Genomic DNA, 20173 nt, shown 5'->3' with positions numbered 1-20173 from the left:
CTTGTGAACAGGCATAAACCTCACCATTGTGTGGCTTATTGTACATACAGATGTTAACTTCACCACCTCCAATAAAGTGCAGCTCAAAGCTGCTTCCCCAAGCTTTTCAGAAGCACACGCAGTGACCCGGAGCTAGGTCAGAGGAGCGCACCGAATAAAAGAGGGAAGCCACCACTGGTTACGTTAATCGGAGTATGCACGGCTTCATGTAAACAGGAATATTAGTGGAATATTAATTTTCATTAGCCATGTAAAAAGCTTAGTAGGAATATTGTCTTTTTCGGAATAAGGGCAAAAACCGAAGTATTTTGTGCATATAAACCATAGACCAGGGGTGTCAAACTCAATTTCATCCCGGGCCACATCAGCATTATGGTAGCCCTCAAAGGGCCGGTTGTAACCGTAAGAATATATAAATATATGTACTCTTTATCATATTACATAATTGCCTCTGCATTCGATTATTATTGGTTTTAGTAATAACTTAATTAATAACTAACTCTGAAAGCAGAAGTCTAGGAAAAATGATTGCAAGCAGACATTCAAGTGTACAACTATTGTACAAGTTATTTAAAAAATGAGTTCAGTAACAAAAACACATGCTTGTGCATCGATATATATACATGTACGTATAACTATAACATAGATCCCATGAATTTATGAGATTAAGAAACCCTCATCATCACTCATCCATCAAAGATCAACATTTTCAAGTGAGTAATAAAGTTATTTTTTTTTTACCATCACACAAATAATATCAAGCACTATTTATCACATTGACTTTGTTTAACTTTTTGGTCGCAGTTGAGAGGGGCAGAACTATGGTACAACAATGTGACGGAGTAGCCGTCACTGACAGTGGGCAGCGCACACACACACCCCCGGGCCACACACACCAACATTTCTCTGCTGCGTCGCTGGCTGCAGGCAGCGCACACACACACACACACACACGCCAAACATTTCTCCACTCCCTTCCTGATTCACTAAGGAGTTAAAACACCTCGCGACATATCCCTCTCCCCTAAACTGTTTGTCAGTAGTGCGAGCAAGGGTGCACATTTGACTGTTCTGCTGTTTCCTGTACACATATATTCACACAAACATTAATCTTGGACATTTTAGCGACCACATCACTCTGCTAGAGTGCCGCTGGTGGAAACGGCTGATATTGAGACGCTTCAGTGCGCAGGTAACAAAATCAAGATGCATTGTGGCACATGTAGTTTATGGACACCGTACTTCTGTAAAGCGGCATAGTATTATATGATAAGCAAATGATATTCTTTGCAAGCTCTTGCGGGCCACATAAAATGAGGTGCTGGGCCGGATTCGGCCCGCGGGCCTTGATTTTGACACGTGCCATAGACTGTATATAAAGATGGACGACATGACAGCTCCCTAAAAACGAAGCCAAAACATCTTGATCGCCCCCTGGTGGCTGGCTGCAGTTTAGATCATAAATCCTGCCTCCTCCATGTTAGCGGATGGGACATGAGCCAAACTAAACAGTCAAAATACACATCAAATACATTTTTTCCCAAGTCATTTCTGTCAAATTAGGTATTACTTAATGATGTATGTTCAAGTGTTAATTTTTCTGATAAGTTTGGTTTTAATTAGTTATTTGATGTTATAAAAAGGGGGTGAGACGTCATGATTGACAGCTGTGAGTCTCTTTCTCTGACAAGGTGCGTCCGTGTTCGGCTCGCGGTTGGTTCGGGCGGGTGACCTTGATACCGCTCAGACACGTCGTCCATCTTTATATACAGTCTATGATGTAAACATAGTCATTGTTGTCAAGTAAACATAATGCTGTAAAGAGTACAACATTTCTCGTCTCACAAGTCGCACAAAAAAAAAGTCAAGCGAAACACAAGTATTTCAAAGCTGATCTTTACTCTCCACTTCTGCTGCAAATCATGAATCCATAGATACAGGCCTGCACTCTATCCGGCCCTTTGACCCAGTAGCCTGACCAACACTGAACCCAATCTCAGTTCATCCTCACCACAGACTTCCAGACGTGGGGTGACCTTTGCACCTCAATCAGGACAGTAGAGCTATCCCTGTATCTTCTGTCATAGTCTGAAAGCTCAACTCTTACAGTCAAGAATAAAAGTTCAAATTTATTCTACACAAAGTCTTCCTTTTCTTTCAACAACGCCTATAATGGAATTTTGTAATGTTTGAGCGTTTTATAACAATGATTAATGATGGACATAATTAGGACTTTTAGCCACACTAGCGGTCCAATTTTGGTCGAAATTGAAATATCTTATTAACTATTGGATAGATTGCCATAAAGTTTTGTACGGACATTCATGGTTCCCAGGGGATGAATCCTACCGACTTTGGATAATCCTCTATGTGAACCATGAGGATTAGATTTGTGTTTTTAGTGAGATGTCTCGACAACTATTCGATTGATTTCTGTGACATTTGGCAACGTCATTCATGTTCCTTTTAGGATGAAATGTACAACATTGGGTGACACCTTAACCTTTACTTGAGTGTCATCATCAGGGTCAAAACTTGAATTTGTCCAATACTTTGGTTTATGACCAAATAACCAAAGACCTGCAGAACTAATGGCATTACATCAGCCCGAGTTGGTCTTTATTTTTTAGTGCTAATTAGCAAACGTTAGCATGCTAACACTAAACATGGATGGAAACATGGAAAACATTACCTTCTAAACATCAGCATGTTAGCATGCTGACATCAGCATTTAGCTCAAAACCACAGACTGTATATAAACAGTGGACATAGTCACCGTGATGTCACCCATTGGCTCTGGTTTTGGAGCCTCGAGTTCGTCATTTTGGCCATCGCCATCTTGTTTTTTTGAAGCCAGTGACATGAGAGGGTGGAGCTAAGTATAGCCGAACGCTGAATAAGACCTTTTGAGTCGACCGAAATGTTACAATTAACTTACATGAACTGAGAACACACTGTTAACGGGTTTACAGTAGTGACCTGTCAATCACAAGGTAGCCACACCCTAAAGCCTCCCCTGCTTTATGGTCTATTTGACTCTAAATGGGACCATAATTTACTAAATGAACATCATGCTGTATTGAAGAAACTAGCGATGGAGACCATAAACTCATGTTTACAATGTTTACTGTGAAAGGTCCAGATGGTGCTAAGGCCAGGTTAAAAGGTAAAAAAAAAGAAGCTATTTCCAAGTCCAGCCACAAATTGTGAAATCGACTGGGGTCTGGACTCTAACTTGGTCACTCCAGCACATTACCATTGATTTTCCATTCGTGTGCAGCTTTAGCTTTATGTGCAGAGTTGTTGTCTCGCTGAAAGACAAATCTTTTCCCAGGTGACAGCTATGTTATCCTGCAGTCTTCCAGGGCCTGCTGCAGACAAACATCCCCACAGCATGATGCTGCCACCACCAGGCTCCACGCTGGGGATGGTGGGTTATGATGACTTTGTTCTCACCATTAAACTTTCCACCACTTTGTCTCAAAGTCACAGACCCTGAGGGAATCTCTCGCCCAGATGTCTTGTGGATTATTTTTGCACCAGTGGCTTCACCCTTGCAGCTTTCCCATAAAAAACTGCTGTTGGACCTACTGTGCTTCCCACTGAAAGTTCTTAAGAAAGTGCCGTTTGCGGATTATTCTGAGTTACTGGGTTTGTGAAAAGAACAATTGCTGTTTTAAAGTTTTTTAAAAAAGGTAAATGTTCAATGATTCAAGCATAACTGGCATTACATTCTCTATTGTATTTGGGTGGCAGCAGAAGTCTACGAGGCAGATATCTCATAACCTTGGCATATACAACCTAAACCCACTTATTTACATGGTTAGATATCACTAGGGCAGGGGTGTCAAACTCAAATACACAGTGGGCCAAATTAAAAAATTGGTACAAGTCGAGGGCCGAACTGGTTCAATGTTTATTGCAAAACTTATTGAAATGAACTTATTGCACATATTGAACCTGGAACTAACAAAGCTTAAGTTATTGCCTATAAAAACAACATTAAACATTAAATAAATGAAAAATCTGTTGCATTCATTTCTTATGGCTCTATCTGCAGCTTTTCCAGAGTAATTTCTAATGAAGACATTTTTCCACAGGCCAACAACAGCCAAAAAATAATTTCCTCCAAAGAAAAACCAAACATGCCCTGTGGTACAAGAAAAAAAGTGCAAAAAGGAAACATACATTAAAGCTCAGTTTGCTGCTCTGTGATGCACACTAGTCTAAGCCAGATACTTGGCATCTCATCTTGGATGCAAGTTCATCAATGTTTGGGGTCAGGCTCTGAGCTGAGGAAATCCTCAGGTTTGAGTGAAGGTGTTCATCAGTAAGACGACTCCTGTGTGATGTTTTGTTTATCTTCATCAAGGAGAAGAGTTGTTCACACAGGTATGTGCTGCCAAACATAGAGAGCATTTGAGCAGCTTGGGCACGCAGCTGGGGCATTGTGTCGGGGATGAAGTTAACTGCTCGTGTTATGGTGCTCATTACATGTTCCATTTTCAAGGCTTTGCCACACAACGATTCCTGGTGTATGATGCAGTGATAAGCTGTCAGCTCACCTGCGCCGTTTTCCTCCCGCATCTTCTCCCGGATCCTGCCCACCAATCCATTCTTTTGACCGCACATCGTGGGCGCTCTATCTGTCGTCAGTCCCACAAGTTTATCCCAAGGCAGCCCCATTTCATTTACACATCTGGATACCTCTTCAAAGAGATCTTTTCCCGTAGTTGTGCCATGCATTGATCTTAATCCCAAAAGTTCCTCTGTTACGCACAGACTTGAGTCCACTCCACGGATGAAAATTGACAGCTGGGCAGTATCAGAAGTGTCGCTGCTCTCATCCACAGCAAGGGAGTATGCGATGAAATCTTTTCCCTTTCCCACCAGCTGTTGTTGTAGATTGGTGGCAAGCTCACGTACACGATCAGCAACGGTGTTTCTGCTCAGGCTCACATTTGAAAATGCTTGCCTTTTATCTGGGCACACGACGTCGCAAACTTTCATCATGCAGTTTTTGACAAATTCTCCCTCGGTAAAGGGCCGGGCTGATTTAGCGACCTCTGTTGCCACAATAAAACTAGCCTTTACAGCAGCCTTACTTTGTGATTTAGCTTTTGTGAACATAGCCTGGTGTGACACCAGACTTCTTTTCAACTCTTCTACCTTCTGGAGCCTCTGTTTCATGTCCAGATGCTTGTACCTGTCGTGGTGTTTCGCTTCATAGTGTCTTCTTACGTTATATTCTTTCATTACAGCCACACCGTCTCCGCACACAAGACAAACAGGTTTTCCCTTTATATCCGCGAACATATACTCTGCCTCCCACCTGCCTTGAAAACCTCTGTTTTCAAAGTCCACCTTTCGTTTAGCCATTTTTTGGGGAGTGGGATAGCTGAAAGTTGGCCACAGGTGACTAGCTCCATAAAGCTGCTGATGAGCGAGTAGTGCAAGGGCTCGCGCTTGCAGGCCCTCACGTGGCAACGCACTGGCAGTGCATTGTGGGATTTGTAGTATTAGTGGTGCGTGCAATGTATTAGTGGTGCGTGCAATATATAAAAAAAACAACTAAATAAAAATATTTTTAATATAAAAATATTTTTTTATTTAGTTATTTTTGTTATTTAGTTATGTGCGCAGCGTTTCATTTAAAGTTTCCCAAATATATATATATATATATATATATATATATTCTTTTTTTTTACTAATTAACTAAAAACAGCCACAAATCTTTTATCTACATCGTTCATAACCGGACTTTTAGCGGTGTTAACTTTGTCTGTAGGCTACAGCACAACAAAGTAGGATAAAACCACAATAAACAACTTACAAAATTGGTAATTTTCAAATACCAATAAATTATTTTGTGAAATAAATAGCTTTTTTATTTATTTATTTATTTCACTGATAGTTATATTATGTTTTAAAAATAAAATCATCCTTAGCCCTTAAATTAAATTCATTATTTCTGTGGACTTAAAATCATTGATTTATTTGATGGCCTTGCTGCCCTGGCATTTGACCTTTGTGCCCCACTTGGCCTTTGACCAGACCAAAGGCCAAGTGGCCTCGCCTCTAAAACGACATCTAGAGGTGAGGTAGCAGATTGCAACCAACTGAAACTTCTGGGCTACTGTAGAAACATGGCGGCCGGCTCCGTGAAGAGAACCTGCTCATATGTGGATATAAACGCCTCATTCTAAGGTAACGAAAACACAGTGATTCTTATTTTCAGGTTATTATACACTAAAGAAAACATACTTATTAATATTGTATTCCATTTCAGCCAATAGATCCCCCCTAAATGCTACACACTGCTGCTTTAAAGCCATTCATGTGCAGCTTTAGCTTTATATGCAGGGTTGTTGTTTTGCTAAAGGACGAATGTTCTCCCAAGTGGCAGCTACAAATTGCAGCAGCTACATGTGCACTACATGTAGCTACATGTGTTAGCATTAGTCATTAAATAATTGAGGAGTTTGAAGCCACAAAGTGTAGAATTCTTCGTCTTTTAAATTATTCTGATGGTACGAGTTTGTTTGCAGGAAAATGACACAATCCTGTTGATGGGATAATTGGTGCGATCTATGACGCATTTAGCCCATTCAAGGAAAATAAGCAGTGGCGATACATGACACAGCAAAAGACCACATACTAAGTGAGTGAGGCGATTGTTTAAACTGTCATTTAGATTGATAAGATGAGCGAGGATGTGCCAGATTCGGCCTGATTCAGCTCAGCAGATGATTGATTCATCACTTACATCACACAGTACATTCGCTTTGCGGTCATTAATCAGTGCTGCGCACAAGTTGGCAAAAGTCAAGACAAAGAGCCCAATCAGACACAATCAAGTGCTGATGTGTGAGAAAAAAAAGTCGCCACTGCACTGCAGGTCAGACACCAGCCACTGAAGTTAGTTTGATAGTTGGACACACAGGTTTTACACAATGGAGTCTGCATCCAGCTGAAGATAGTTTGTACCGACCAGCAGAATTTGTACATGAAGTATTTCACCAGATGAAGAAGTCTAAGGACTGGTGGGGAGTATAGGGAAGTTCTCCACACCTTGATGTCACATGCTGAATCACCAACTGGGCAACATGGACAACTTCCCTCCAAGCCCAGTTTCAGAGTACATCACTTTGCTGTTGGTAATTTGATTAATTCCAGATTACTTAGGGAATTTTCATCATGAACATACAGTACCATCTACGGCAGGTCCATACTTGCCAACCCTCCCAAATTTCCCGGGAGACTCACGTTTTTCATCGCCCTCCTACGGGTTCCTCCCTGGGTCTCAAATTCTCCCGTTTTTCTCCCAGTTTTTACCCCTTTTTTTCCCTTTTCGTTATCTCAACCTGTTTCTGGCACTGTACAGCATGTATAAGTCCTACTGTTTCCACTCGGACGACAATGGCAGTCGCGCTCATTTGCGACCGACACAACGCGGTTTGAGCTGCGCTCGACGCTGACAACCCAAAGTTGGGCTTTGCCGAACGCAGCGAAAAGCCGTCGTGGCGCAAGCCATTGGAAATAATGTGTTTCGGAGCGCAGTGGTGCCGTTGTCGCGTTGTCTGAAAGGCCATTCAGTGAGTGAGAGATAGAGAGAAATGGAGAGTACTAAGAGAAAAAAAATACTCAAGCAGAGGAAAAAAAAGAATGAATGAATTAAAATGATTGAATATTAGTTTAAGCCAGAGATTCACACAAATTCACGCCAGAGGGGCGAATTGGGCTATTCAGTTTTCTTTCCTGAGATTTAAAAGTAAAATTAAAAGTAGGCCTATTTAACATAGAAATATACCTAGAGCATTCAGAGGATGGATGGATCACACTAGAGACCTAGAGCATTCAGAGGATGGATGGCTTTCCTAGCTAGACTGACATTAAGGGGGTTTCTTAGCAGTTTCCACAGCAGAAGTGCTCACCATCCAATCGCAGGAAAATGCAATCCTTGCAGAAATCTCCAAATGTTAAAAGTTTTTGATACCAAATCACAGCATGGCTTTTTCTATGGTGTTCATCAAGGTCCTGCTCTATAAGAAAAGTGTCATGAGATAATTCTGTAGTCATTTGCCGCTATAGAAATAAACATTTACTCAACTTGTTTTTCCTGGATCTTTTTCAATTGTTAATCGACTCAGAAATAAGAAGAACAAACCTGGCAAATCAGCTCTCAAGTCACCACCCAAGGTGATGGGTTTTTCCTAACTGCTTTTCCCTCTCAATGACCAGCTGCAGCTCAGCCCTCCACTGCCAGAGGAAGGCTGGCTGGAGGGAAGCTCTCTGGTCATTGAAGTAGGTCCAGGGGACATGTGCACTCCAGACGGAGCGATGACAGCACCTGAAAAACAACACGACACATTTTCTTTACCACACTTAGCCACACCAAACGTATCTCATGTTACTGAAACATGCAGAATATACCAAATATAAATTAAAGATATACTGTATATATAAAAAAAAAAGTAAAACCTTGTGACTCTAAATGTAATTATCTTTTCCCACCAAAAATAGCGTGTATGTGGGGTTTTTAAACACTGGAAAACCCTCTAAAATAGGCGATAGACTCATTGCGAGTATGCCGTGCCGTTGCACTGGCCTTTCTGGGGGGTTTTTCTAGGTTTAGTAAACAGTGAAAATATTACGGTGGTTACTTCTTTTTTATATCTGTTACTTATTCAGTCTCTCAAACCAGAGTTGGTGATTGCTGGAACAGTAAAAAAGACTAACAAAGACAGTTTGGATGAGTTTTATTCTGTTTCTGTCGAGTTTGAGTGAAGTGTGTTCTACAACGATGAGCTCGGTAAAATTACTGTTTCTGTCAATGTAGTCTGGTGGCTTTGAGGAGAGCATATTAATAGTATGTTTTGTACGTTAATAAATTATAATTGATTTAATCCCTGTTGATTTTAATGATTACATATTCACTTCATTCATTGCGTCACACAATTAGCGTGTCGACCCAGGTGTCATGTTTCCATCACTGCTGATCAGAGCTGGAGCCGATAAACACCTGTTACTACTGCAGGGTCATTTGTCCCGAGATGGAATGCTGGTTGTAACCTTTCCCACTGAAAAAAAGCCAGATGTTAGTGGGTGTTAATGGGTTTTTTTGTCCAGTGGGAGAGGTTCTTAAGAAGCACCACTGAAGGCCACTGCAGCTGTCAGCTGAAGATAGCCAGCTACGGTGTTACCAATGTAGGGCTGGCTTTTCCTCTGTCTTCTGTGGTGGCAGTGAGAACACATTTGTGTGCGATAATTCAGCAATGTGATATATGTAAACAACAGCCCGTTTTAAGGTAAAATAATATGTAATATTTGATACTGTTTTGTCTTTAGTAAGGTTGTGATTACCTGTGTGACAGATACAAGGGTCCAGACAACAAATGTTTCAATTTGGCACGTACGGGTTCATGTTGGCTACGTCCTGAAGAGCTGCATGAGGTTGTCCTCAGACACCATGTATTCTCTGGTGTTGTACAGCAGTAGAGAAGCACTGTGCAGGAAAAAGACACAAACAGAAGTACACACACTAGGAGTGTCACGATACCAGAAACATAGTAGTCAATACCAATACCGGTGAAATTCAACGATTCAACAATTTTCCTGATACCAATTCGATGCCACGGTGAAAAACAAAAGTCAAACAATAAATTCCATGTACTTCAACATACACTCCTTTATTACCGTTTGCATATTGGTTTTTATAAGGAAGTTAAACAGGTCATCATTCCCTCTCTAATATCTATTTTATATTGCTGTGAAAACATCTCCTTCAAACAACTTTATTCAAGTTCCTCGCCAAAAACTAAATTTTACAAGATTACATTTGAACATATCATGATAACGTTAGAATTTACCTTCACCCAATACTCATCTTTTACTGAATAGAGCCTGAACATATCATAATGTAAATCAGTGGCACCTCCCATTAAAGTCAGCTGTTAGCTCTGTTTAGGACTGTGCTGCCCGTCGGCTGCTAACAGGGTTTTTTTTTATTATTTAACTGAATTCAACATGAAAGCAGTTGAGTGTGTAAAGTGTGGTGCTGAAGGCGGTTCAGTGTGCTGAAGGCGGTTCAGTGTGCTGAAGGCGGTTCAGTGTGCTGAGCGGGCTGCTGTGCTGCTGGAGCGTCCTCACATCAGACTGGCTGTATGATGCTGCTGGCTTTGTGTGGTTCGGTTGACGTCCACTCTCAGGGGCTCCGGGAAGAGTCCTGCTCTGTGACATGAAAAATAAGTCAGGAATGTGGATCCTTCTCTTAGTCTGCTGTCAGTGTCTCCCAAACTTCAGCTATAAGAATCAACTATGAAGACTAATTCATGTCTAAATAAATCTGCATTAATCAGTAGTGTCACAGCTTATTTGAGTCTAGAAAACATGTGTAGGCTTCATCTTTGACACTATTGAAGCAATGGAACATTATTGAAGAAAGTAGCCGTAAGAATCATTAGCATTTAGCATGTAACCACTTTCTGTCACTGTTGCTACTTTTGTAATCTTAAAGGAGCAGTTCAACATTTTGGAAATGCTGATTGATACCGCTCTGAGAGGAGAGTGGTATCAATCTTCTCATATAACTGTCGGCTAGAAAGCCAATATGCATATTGTCCAAAATGACAAACTGTTCCTTTAACCCTCTGAGACCCACAAAAGACCCATTTTTGTCTTCTTTAGGGGGGTTCCAGGAGGTCTTTAGGGGGAGATAGCAGGTCAACAGTAGATGTCACATAGAAGTGGTGTACATCATCTGAAAGCTGATAACCTGAACATTAATTTGAGATGCAGCTCAGCACTGTGTCAAGTTCTTCTAGTCATTAATCAGAAATCTTGCTTCACTCTAGCTCTAAAACTGAAACCTGCTACAGCCTCTGAAAGACAGTAAAGCGGGTCGGGATTGCCCACGATCATTAGCATGTTAACTTTAGCGTGTCAACACTTTATGTCACTGTTGCTACTTTTGTAATCTTAAAGGAGCAGTTCAACATTTTAGAAATGCTCTAATTTGCCTTCTTGCAGCCAGCTAGATGAGAAGATTGATACCGCTGTGAGAGGAGAGCGGTATCAATCTACCGTATAAATCTATCTAACTATTGGTTAGAAAGCGAATATGCATTTTTCCCAAATTGACAAACTATTCCTTTAATGTGCAGTTAACTTACTTATTAGTCCACGCAAACACAGGCGTCCACTTCTGTTCTGTCCATCTTGTGGTCCATCATCCATCTGTCCTGGTCGGGAACAAGTATTTCTTCTCTGTCGTGAAGGAGCCGCTGAACTACAGGAACACTCAGCCAGAGTCTCTGGAGTAAAAATATAAATATCCGAGACTTAGAATAGTCTCTAATGTAGAGACAGAGAAAGTATTGTTTGTCCATGAAGTATTACTTTACAAACAAGTTTAGACGATAACATATATTGCTGTCTCTAATTTAGCTTTAGCTTTAGTTTCAGCCCAGGTGATGGAGTGAGAGAAGAGGAGAGAATGAATAATAATGGTTAATAAAACAGACGAATAATGTTTGAATTACAAAATAAGTGATATTATACAGTATGTATAAATAGGTTTTGCACACAGTATGTAGCTTCTTTAGATCAGTCTATTCTGAGTCACTTTCTTTACATGTCAGACGCTCATACTCACCAGCAGCAGCTCAGGTGGTGGAGTAAGAGGAAAGAACGACAAATAATGGTGAATAAAACAGTCAAATAATGTTAAGTGATATTATATGAATAAACAGGTCAAAAGTTAGAATCTCATACTCACTTTCTTCGCCCGAGCATCCACCACCTGAGCTGCTGCTCAGGTGGTGGATGCTCGTAAACGGAAAAAAAGTGAAAAGTAATGGTTAATAAAACAGTCAAATGATGTGAAGTAATATGAATGAATATGATATGAATAAATGGGTCACAAGTCAGAAGCTCATAATCACTTTCTTCATCTGGAGTAAACAGTAGCAGCTCAGGTGGTGCAGTATGATAAGACAAGAAAATAGTGAGTATGTGTTATGTTCTGGTTCAACAAAAGTGTGGACTCAAATGCAGACACAAACACAAGTCTTTTAAAAGTGTAACAAAGATAATTTATTACAATAATAATAAAGGAACTGTGAACAGGGCTGGGGTTCCTGGAGGTCCAAAACGTGGCAGTAATAAAGTCAATACTATTTCACGGAACGGGGGGCACGGGGAGGGGGTGTCCAGGAATCCTTCCAGAGGAACAGATGAATCCACTTTAGCTCCGAGAGGTGGAAAGGCGTCGGAGAGTGAATAGGCAGGTGAGTAACTAAGGTAAGGATCCAGGTCGAGGAGGAGCAGCGTGTAGGAGTGAGCAGGCAGGTTGGAACCAGGAAGCAGCAACAGCTGACAGGTGAACAGACCTGAACAGAGAACAAAACAGGGTGAATCCAAAAATCCAAAAACGAGCACGAGCAAAGTCAAGAAGCAAAATACACGGAGAGCCTGAATACGTCATGTTCCACTGTGGGCGACGGAACGATCTGGCGATGACTGGCAGGAAGACCGGGGTATATATACTGCAGGTGTGGGTGATGATATGTTAATTGCTGTCAGCTGCTCCAGCAGTGCCTGCCCAGGAGAAGGAGGAGGAGGAGGAAGGCCACACCTCCCAACACACTGACAGACTAGACAAAACAGGGAAAAACACACAGGAGACAAAAGGGCAGGGAAACAGAGGAAACACAAGGAAACTAGGCTGCCAAGGTGAAATCATGACAGTATGATAATTCATCTTTGAATTATTGACTGAGGAATACTTTATGGACAACACACGATAACATACATTACTTTCTCTGTCTCTATATTACAGACTATTCTAAGTCACTTTCTTCACGTCAGATACTTGTACTGACCTTCTTCAGCCGTATGAAGTGAACGGCCGTAGTTTAGTTTAAATCCAGGGTTGGTGGGTTTATCTCCAGGTTCTTCTGTTTGGATTAAATGCCACTAGCCTCTAGCAGGCCAGTCTGCAACTGATTAAGCTGTTTTTGTAGCTTTTTCCCAATTTTTTTTCCCAATTTCAGAGGCTGTAGATGGAGGTTTGGCTGTAGCTGTCTGTCAGAATCTGCAGGTGGAGGTGGCAGCTGCAGGTTGCTGGCAGAGGTTGAAGGTGGAGGTTTGGCCTCAGCTGTCTGCCACAATCTGCAGGTGGAGGTGCAGGTTGCTGGCAGAGGTTGAAGGTGGAGGTTTAGCCTCAGCTGTCTGCCAGATTCTGCAGGTGGAGGCGGCAGCTGCAGGTTGCTAGCAGAGGCTGTAGGTGGAGGTTTGGCTGCAGCTGTCTGCAACAATCTGCAGGTTGAGGTGGAGGAGCTAGAGGAAGAGCTAGAGGAGGAGCTAGAAGTAGAGTGAGAGGAAGAGCGAGGGGATGGTCTACGGGAAGACTTAGGGTCAGTGCCAGGTGGAGAGGCAGGGTGACAGACAGGTGGAGAGCCAGTCAGAGAGCCAGGTGGATAGCCAGGTGGAGAGCCAGTGTCACTGCCAGGTGAAGAGCCACTCCCAGAGGTTGGTGCTGAGATCCTCCGCAGGATGAGCCGTGGGCTGCTGGGCCGGTTGGGGACAGGAATGAGGACATCTGTCCACGTGTAGCCTCGGTCCATCTGAAGGTAAAAACAAATACAAACCCTCAGACCACTGCTCCACATCATGTTAACATACAGTCGTCAAGACGACATTCATAACAACATAATTATACTTCATGTTAACCTTAATGTTGATATGGCAAACTGATTGACAAGAAAGTTTTAATTTCGAAAAGGTTGCCGACACCTGCAGCAACAGATTAGAACATTTTTGTTTTCTAATGTTAGACAACAGAGGTTAGAGTAAGGTTGTTCTTTTTCCACTCTTTGATGTATTCATAGATAATGAGTCAAACGTGTGATGTTCAGGGTCTGTGGGGTCATTGCCCTTCTTACCTTTTTTCCCAGTGGAGAGCCAGAGTCACTGCCAGATGAAGAGCCAGATGAAGAGCCAGATGAAGAGCCGGCTGAAGAGCCAGGTGGAGAGCCAGGTGGAGAGCCAGGTGGAGAGGCAGGGTCAGAGCTAGCTGAAGAGCCACTCTGGGAGGTTGGTGCTGGGATGCTCCGCAGGATGAGCCCTGGGACGCTGTTCCGGTCTGAGCTCGGAACGAGGACACACGTCCATGTGTCGTGTTTGTCCATCTGAAGGTAAAAACATATACAACCCTCAGACCACTGCTCCACATCATGTTAACATACCATGGCCTATTATACCGTAACGACTTTCTCACATCACATATTGAATTAAAAGAATCAGTACCACAATGCAATAATATAAATACTTCACTGGAAGAAAATATCATGCAATACATTATACATAGAAGTGTTTGAAGTAAAAAAAAAAAATTGTAAATGTCAAATGTATGCATTTCTTTCACAGAGTTATTACTGCAGGAGGTATTCCATATGTCAATATATGCTGCTGGTACAATGTGAAGGCACACATGAACCCTGTTATTCTCTTATTATCATTTGACACAACATCAAGCCTATGGGCACACAGTCAGCACTGATAAAGCCTGTGCAGAATACAGTTTGATCCAACATTTATGAATGCAGAAACTTCAGTCAGAATCTACTTGTGAAAACTAATGGTAACACTTCATTTTACAGGTCCGCAAATTTAATAAGGTGATAATTAGCAAGTAACCTATTTGAAATGTCTTTGGAATTACTGCCAAATTACCCCAATATTTACCTCATCGAAAATTACTTTATTATACACATTATTTAATAATTATATGCTAAAATAGCATATAATGGTTAAATAGTGCCCTTAGGCTTGAGAAGCAGCTGCTCTCAATCAGAGGTGGAAAACTAATAGAAGACACTATTCAGGCATAAATCTCTCCACTGTGTGACTTATTGTCTACACAAATGTAACCTGGTAGCTAATGCCATGATTCAGGGAGGTTTTTAAAGAAATTTCAAATAGGTTATTTGCTAATTATTATCTATTATTCTTTTCCTGGAAATGTATTAAATAAATTACCAGCTATTGGGAAATAGCATAATAATTAAGTAATTTTCAAATAGGTTACTTGTTAATTATCACCTAATGAACATGAAATTTGCAGACCTGTAAAATAAAGTGTTACCAAACTAACACACACTCCGTAAACCGAATACCAGCATCGCCAGGCAGGCCCTTAGATGGAGCCCACAAGGCAAAAGAAGGAGAGGCCGGCCCAAGAACACCTGGCGCAGGGACCCTGACACGAACATCAAACAGAGCGGGCTGGAGAGGAAAGCCCAGGACAGAAGACTCTGGCGGACTGTGGTCAACAGCCTTTGCTCCATAAAGGAGCGATAGGCTTTGAAATGAAACTAATTAAAATGACACCTGACCTTGACTGATATTCATTTTTTATTCATAATAATTGAGCATATGAAGGATTAGGCTGTATAAAGTTTATGATCTGGCATGTCTTTTTATCCTATTGTCAGACAGATGTGGAGTCAAAGCCTTCTGTGTCATTGGCCCTGCCTGTGAATACCTACTTTTGTCTCAATAGAGCTGAATTTAAGACAATATAACATGACTTGACTTGGAGTCAACATCTACACTATCTTTCACAGAGCGAAATTCACGCCAGACTTCATTCAATATTATGTCAATTTAAAGCTCTCTCGCTGATTGTGAAAAAGGTCGTTGATTTTTCTAGAAAAGTCTCTTTTTGCAGTTGTTTCACACCTCTCTGCTGCTCACCGTGTGTATTGTTCAGGCACCATGACATAAAACTGACACGTTTTTGAACGACGTTCAACGTCAACGAGCATATTCATATAATACTCTTGTCACCACTTGCATCACGTAGGGCTGTGGCAAATATTGTCAAAATATGACAATATTAGCCATTAGCATAGCAAGCTACATCAATGCATTTTGTGGGTTCGGAAAGTCTCAATGGTAAAATACATAGAAAACAACATGGGGTTAAAAAGTGTACAAATCTTGGTGCTTTTCTCCTCAGAGAAATCGTCGACTGAAATCTTAGTTTGTTTTAGTTTAAATTCTGATCATGTAGAAATGATGCACCTGTGATGGAAACCATAGCAACCGTGGAATCCTCAGGTCCCTGCTAACAAGGTGTCGGATTAGCCTCAAAGTGCACATATATTGTGCGTTCAATGAAACTCGTGAGCTGGTGTTTACAACATTGGAAGGTTTTTATTCATTTTTTTTTTTTTTTTTTTTATTCGTTATCAAAAAAATATATACACAACAAGGCACTGTCAATTATCATAACAGTAAGCAAAAAAACTTTAGGTTGAGCATGGGCAACAACATATATCAAAAATAACATTCAAAGTGAATAAAAATAAACTAAAACTGGTCAAGGAAATAGTAATAAAAATTAATTAATTGATTAATTAATTAATAAAAAAAAGAATATATATATATGTATATATATATATATATAACTTCTCACAAAACTATTCATGCTGTACAACATGGGAAGTCGTGTACACCATGTGGATAATCAAGGATGCGGGAAACAGGCAGGAACTGAAGCGACAGTAGATGTTAGTCTTTCAAAATAAAACAGGAAATCATTTATTTATTATATTTGTATATATATATATATATATATTTATATTGACAAAATTATAATATACAAAGGAATTCAGGTAAATAGTAGCAGCGCATACAGAACGGGTATAAATGGTACAATACAAATGCACGAGGAGCTTAAAATAAGATTAAAGGACAATTACATAAGAAAAATAAAATAAAAGCAGGAGTACATATATCCATAAAAATAAACAAATTAAATCAGAGGTTTCAGGGGATAAGGTTCCATAATTTTCCAAAAGCCTATCACTTTTTTTGTTGTTTTGTAAACTGAGTTTAGTTGAGTAGAGAGTTCAATTCCAAGAGAAAAGGTAAAAACTTAGGAAGTGATTTAGAACATTTGTTTGTGAAGGAAAAAAAAATTGGCATATAAACTAATTAAATTAACCAAATGTTGAGTGCCATCATAGATCATCATAGATACTATCTTATTGATGTTATTGAGGTTATTGATGAACATTTTTATTTAGACGAATATTAAAATAATAATAATAATAATAATAATAATAATAAGACACCCACAGAACTTTCAGAAAGGTGCCCAATAAAAGTATGGCTTTTCCTGAAAAAAAGTTACTATGATTGTGAATTAATCATTTTAAAAATGTTGGCGGGTCCAAAATGAATGTTTTGTTTATCTCTGTGGAAGATATCTGACGTTTGGTTCCCACATCTAACAAGGCTTGTGAGCCAATAGTAAAATGACATTGGTATCACGTGGTATCGCTGTGTTGTTAGTGTGGGAAAAAAAGCTGACTGAGATTGACGGTAAATGCCTGGCTACCACTTGTTGTGAAGTGAACGCAATGGAACGGAGGAGAGAGAATACGACATCAAGTGACTGAATGTTATCAATAGCACCTTTAAGGTTAAAAGAGCAGCTAAAATGATAAAACAGGAAAATAATATGCACAGATTAGCAGGATATTACACAAGATTAGAGAAAAAAAACCACTGAATATCACTATGGAAACAAAGTATGCATGCAGAGTCGACATGAGCCAAGAATAAACAAGAAAAGGTGCACACATGCAATTTATCTTGGAAACTGTAAACCATGAGGTTATGTAACATTTGCATTCCTGATCCAAAGATATACAGTGAATCGTCTTCTGTACACACAATTAGATGCTGACATTTTGATCTTCCACGATTACATATATATATACAGTATATATATACATTTGCATGCAAGCTGAAGCAAAAAGATAATCATTTATATACACAGAGAACCTCTTTACAACCCCCTCATGGCATAATGCACCAAAGTGAGTTCAGTGGAAAAAATTTGACTAGTGAGTCTGACCTTTCCACATCTGTACTCCTGTGTTATTCCACAATCTGGATATCAAGCACCTAGTAAATAATGTATCAAACACCTCATCTTATTTCCATCTGTCAGCTACACACAGGGTGTGTGTTGCATGATCAAACAGCAGATGTTGTTTCCACTTGCCAATTCAGAAGAAGCAGCAGACGTGATGTCATTTGCTGCTCGCCGACCGTTGCCACGGCGTCTGTCAATCAGCTGACGGGTTCTGAGAAGAAACTTATCTAATTGTAACAGTGGAGCTATTTTTACATTATTACACAACTGTGAATTATCCCCCCCCCCCCCCCTCCCTCCCTTTCTTCAGACTGTAACTTGCTGAACATTTCGCCTCTTGTGTAAGGCTTCTCAAGCTTATAGTGTCTGGAAATAGAGCCAGGCCTTTACCTCACATCGCCACCTCGGCTTAGAGACAGATACATACTGTACACAGAAATCCATGTCTCCTCACACTTCTTATTCATGCAGATAGAGATGACATTTTATTTTCTTCTTTACCAGAAAAGTACCACATCTTTCTACTTGGTTCTCTTCTTCCCTATTCTAGTCAAGTCAATTTTATTTGTATAGCCCAAAATCACAAATTTGCCTCAGGAGGCTTTACAATCTGTATAGGATACAACACCCTTCGTCCTTTACAGTACGACCCTCTCATCGGATTAGGAAAAATGTTGTGTGTACAACTAACATAATATAGATACAACATAGACAATCCATATGACAAAATAAAAATGATACGTATAATGTGAAACATATATGAAGAGATGGATCCAGGAAGATGTCAAGCAGCTTCCAGGCGTCGCCAAACAGATAGAGCCAGAGCAACACAACCTCCTCTCCATGCCAAACAGGTAGAGTCAGAGCAACACGGCCTCCTCTCCACACCAAACAGATAGATGTAGAGCAACACGGCCTCCTCTCCACGCCAAACAGGTAGAGCCAGAGCAACACAACCTCCTCTCCACGCCAAACCGATAGAGCCAGAGCAACACGACCTCTCTCCACGCCAACAGGTAGAGCCAGAGCAACACAACCTCGTCTCCACGCCAAACAGGTAGAGCCAGAGCAACACAGCCTCCTCTCCACGCCAAACAGATAGAGCCAGAGCAACACAACCTCCTCTCCACGCCAAATAGATAGAGCCAGAGCAACACGACCTCCTCTCCACGCCAAATAGATAAAGCCAGAGCAACACAACCTCCTCTCCAACATGGAACCTAGAGAGAGGACAAGATTTTTGTTTTTTAGTTCAGTTGCTTTTGTAATGTAAACATATGTTTCCCACGCAAATAAGCCCCCTTGGACTGAATTAAATTGATGGCTAAAATTAGAGGCTAAATTTCCCAGAGTGAAGGTCTGGGTCCGTCATGTGAAATGAGGCACCAACAGTCAGGAGAGGCAGAGCGAGGTCCAAAGGTCAGCCGAATAATAAAAAACAACTAACTAATTGAAAGTTAGGACAAAAAGATTGGTTTTGAGTTTGCAATTAAAGGCCTCCACAGAATCAGACTGTCTGATGCCCAAAGGGAGGTTATTCCAGAGGACGGGGGCTCGATAAGAAAAGGCCCTTTGGCCTGTTGACTTCTTTTTCACTCTGGGGACAGACAGGAGCCCTGTATTCTGAGAGCGGAGAGTCCTGATTGGAGCATACAGTTTAAGTAGATCGGACAAGTAGGAAGGAGCGTGCCCATTTACAATCTTATAGGTCATGAGAAGCACCTCAAGTCTGATCTGACATGGATAGTGAGCCAGTGCAATGAAGCTAAAACTGGTTGTAGTTTTAGAAAACTTCACTTTTCCTGTTCCCTCCCTTTCTTCCTTTGACCCATCACCCCGATTCCCATGATTTGGGTGCCTCATTCCATTTAAATGCTACTTAATGTGCATTCAGACCTCTTTATACAAAGTCACAAGGGGAAAATAAGCACAGATCTCTCTGCTTTAGTGACAAAGTGTGAAAAAAAAAACGTATCCTATATTTATGAGGCCGTGGGATCTATACAGTATTTTAATTCTGCCGACTTCCTGTGCTGCAGGGTCTGTGGCTCGCTTTTATTATGAAATAATCACATCAGCATTACAACACTGCCTTTAGCAGTTTAAGTGGTACAACATGGGGAAAATGGGGTTTTGAATGTGTCACCCTCACCAAAAAAGTAAGTAAGTTAAAACTAAACTAAACAAAAAAGAACTTGCACACATGTTGAAAACACTCTTTTT

The 20173-nt window shown here is 40.8% G+C and overlaps 1 protein-coding gene across 1 annotated transcript; it reads right to left on the bottom strand.

Moving 5' to 3' along the window:
- Positions 1-12124: 12124 nt before the first annotated feature.
- On the bottom strand, positions 12125-14189 carry LOC119479826 (uncharacterized protein PB18E9.04c-like). The gene is made up of 2 exons (XM_037755795.1): positions 13944-14189; positions 12125-13625 (listed from the first exon to the last, which is right to left on the bottom strand). The coding sequence occupies exons 1-2, from the start codon at positions 14187-14189 to the stop codon at positions 12966-12968; spliced, it is 906 nt and encodes a 301-aa protein (XP_037611723.1). The 3' UTR covers positions 12125-12965.
- Positions 14190-20173: the final 5984 nt, after the last annotated feature.

This window comes from Sebastes umbrosus, chromosome 20, assembly GCF_015220745.1.
Source record: "Sebastes umbrosus isolate fSebUmb1 chromosome 20, fSebUmb1.pri, whole genome shotgun sequence".
NCBI lineage: Eukaryota > Metazoa > Chordata > Actinopteri > Perciformes > Sebastidae > Sebastes > Sebastes umbrosus.
Note: the sequence above shows the minus strand (reverse complement) of the source record. Positions and strands in the feature narration are given on the sequence as shown.